The sequence below is a fragment of the Achroia grisella genome, unplaced genomic scaffold, assembly GCF_030625045.1.
Source record: "Achroia grisella isolate CSIRO2021 unplaced genomic scaffold, CSIRO_AGI_Agris_v1 utg9161, whole genome shotgun sequence".
NCBI lineage: Eukaryota > Metazoa > Arthropoda > Insecta > Lepidoptera > Pyralidae > Achroia > Achroia grisella.
In genome coordinates this window covers 850-2,980 of record NW_026713066.1, presented here as the reverse complement: position 1 = coordinate 2,980, position 2,131 = coordinate 850, and the positions used below count along the sequence as shown (strand labels likewise).

At 47.5% G+C, this 2,131-nt stretch overlaps 1 protein-coding gene across 1 annotated transcript; it reads left to right on the top strand.

The window, feature by feature from the left end:
- The first annotated feature begins 135 nt into the window (after positions 1 to 135).
- On the top strand, positions 136 to 1,693 carry LOC131853895 (craniofacial development protein 2-like). The gene is made up of 2 exons (XM_059204974.1): positions 136 to 1,460; positions 1,531 to 1,693. The coding sequence occupies exons 1-2, from the start codon at positions 136 to 138 to the stop codon at positions 1,691 to 1,693; spliced, it is 1,488 nt and encodes a 495-aa protein (XP_059060957.1).
- The last annotated feature ends 438 nt before the right edge of the window (positions 1,694 to 2,131 follow it).

Genomic DNA, 2,131 nt, shown 5'->3' with positions numbered 1-2,131 from the left:
AATGCTGAGATCAGGGAAAGAGATAAATAGAGTATAGTTGGAGTTATTCCACTATGCTAAATCCTACCTGATCTCTCTTGGTGACAGGCCCCGCGACAGGTCGACCAAGAAAATGCATACAATGTCGTTACAAACATGATGATCGGATTGAGTCACAAGCCTCGGAGAAATGCTAGGGCGTCCACCTCAGTCGACGCGGCAGGACGGGCCCCGGTCCTGTCGAGAAATGGGCAAGGGTTCTTGACGCATGGACGGCGTCAGGACGTAAGCAAGTTAGTCCGAACACAACGAACAAAACAAATACGTGTCTGCACGCTAAATGTTGGTACCCTAACTGGAAAGACCGAGGAACTCGCAAGAGCCCTTCGGAAAAGGCGCATTGATATCTGCGCTCTGCAAGAAACCCGATGGTCTGGTGCCAAAAGCTGCGACATTGAACGCGAACGCGGTAAAAATGGCTACAAACTTCTCTATTTTGGTAACCCACACACTCAATATGGTGTTGGCATTGCCATCTCAGAGGGTTTCCGTGATGCCATTAAAGAAGTCGAACGATTTGATGATCGGCTGATGAAGCTCACCATTATATCAGCTGATCGCACTATTCACTTCTTCACCGCGTATGCACCACAGACAGGTCGACCTGATGCCGAGAAAGATGCCTTCTGGCAACTTCTCGATGAAAAGACTTGTCACGTGCCTGCTGACGATTACATAATCATTGCCGGCGACCTTAATGGTCATGTGGGTGAAAAGGCAGACGGTAACAGGTGCCATGGGGGAAAGGGGTTCGGAGCGCGCAATGAAGGTGGCGAGCGTATAATCGATTTTGCGGACACCCATGACCTTGTACTTATGAATACATGGTTCATCAAACGATTGTCTCATCTTCCTACATTTTATAGTGGGAACAGTAAAACGCAAATCGACTATATTCTCATAAGACGCCAACATTTTACCACTGTCACTGATTGCAAAGTCGTTCCCTATGAGACCATCGCACCTCAACATCGGCCGTTGATTGCCGTCCTGCGAATTAAGCCACCGATAAAACAGCGTGAGGAACGCACTGGCCCGCCGCGCATTAAATGGTGGCGATTTGGTGAGAAGAAAGAAGAAACGGTCTCACTCATACGATTGCCAACCATTACGAATGTGGAAGAATCATGGAACCAAATGAAAGACACGATCCACAAAGCGGCCTCTGCAACCCTCGGGGTCACCAAGCCGGGTAAGCGGTACATCAACCGAGATACTTGGCTTTGGAATGATGATGTTGAAATGAAGGTCCGTGAAAAGAAACGCCTCTACCACAAATTTCTCGACGATAAAACGCCTGCTAATTGGCAAATTTATAAGAATGCCAACCGGGAAGCAAAGAAAGCGGTCGCTGTCACCCGAGCGAACCATTTCAAAAATCTTTACGATAAACTGGACACTCGGGATGGCGAGAGAGATCTGTATCGACTTGCTAAAAGCCGTGATGAACGCACACAGGATATCGAACACTTCTGTTGTGTTAATGACAAGAACGGTACTTTGCTTACCAACCGTCGAGCCGCAACGGATAGATGGCGAGAATACTTCGAGCAGATTTCAACTGAAGAATTTGCTCATCCTCCACTTCCACAATCATTGCCGACATTTGGAGCAGTTCCACCAGTCAGCGCAACTGAAGTCGAGGAGGCAATAAAACAAATGAAATCGGGGAAAGCAACAGGACCTGACGACATCGCATCTGAGCTCTGGAAAGCGAAGAGCTGGGACCCAACACTGTGGCTCAGTGAATTCTTTAATCGGGTTATTCAGGAAGGAAGAACACCATCTGACTGGCAAGAAAGTACCACTGTTCCAATATGGAAAAAGAAAGGTAGTCCAGCAGAATGTTCAAATTACCGTCCGATCCGGTTACTTTCCCATACCATGAAGATTTTTGAACGCATTCTTGACAACCGTATTCGCGAAATCGTTGAAATAACCGTGAATCAAGCCGGATTTGTCAAGAACTGCGGAACTACTGACGCAATACACGCTGCGCGGTTACTCATGGAGAAACACCGTGAGAAGCATCGCCCTCTTTACATTGCATTTCTGGATCTAGAGAAAGCGTTTGACCGTGTACCACACGAAC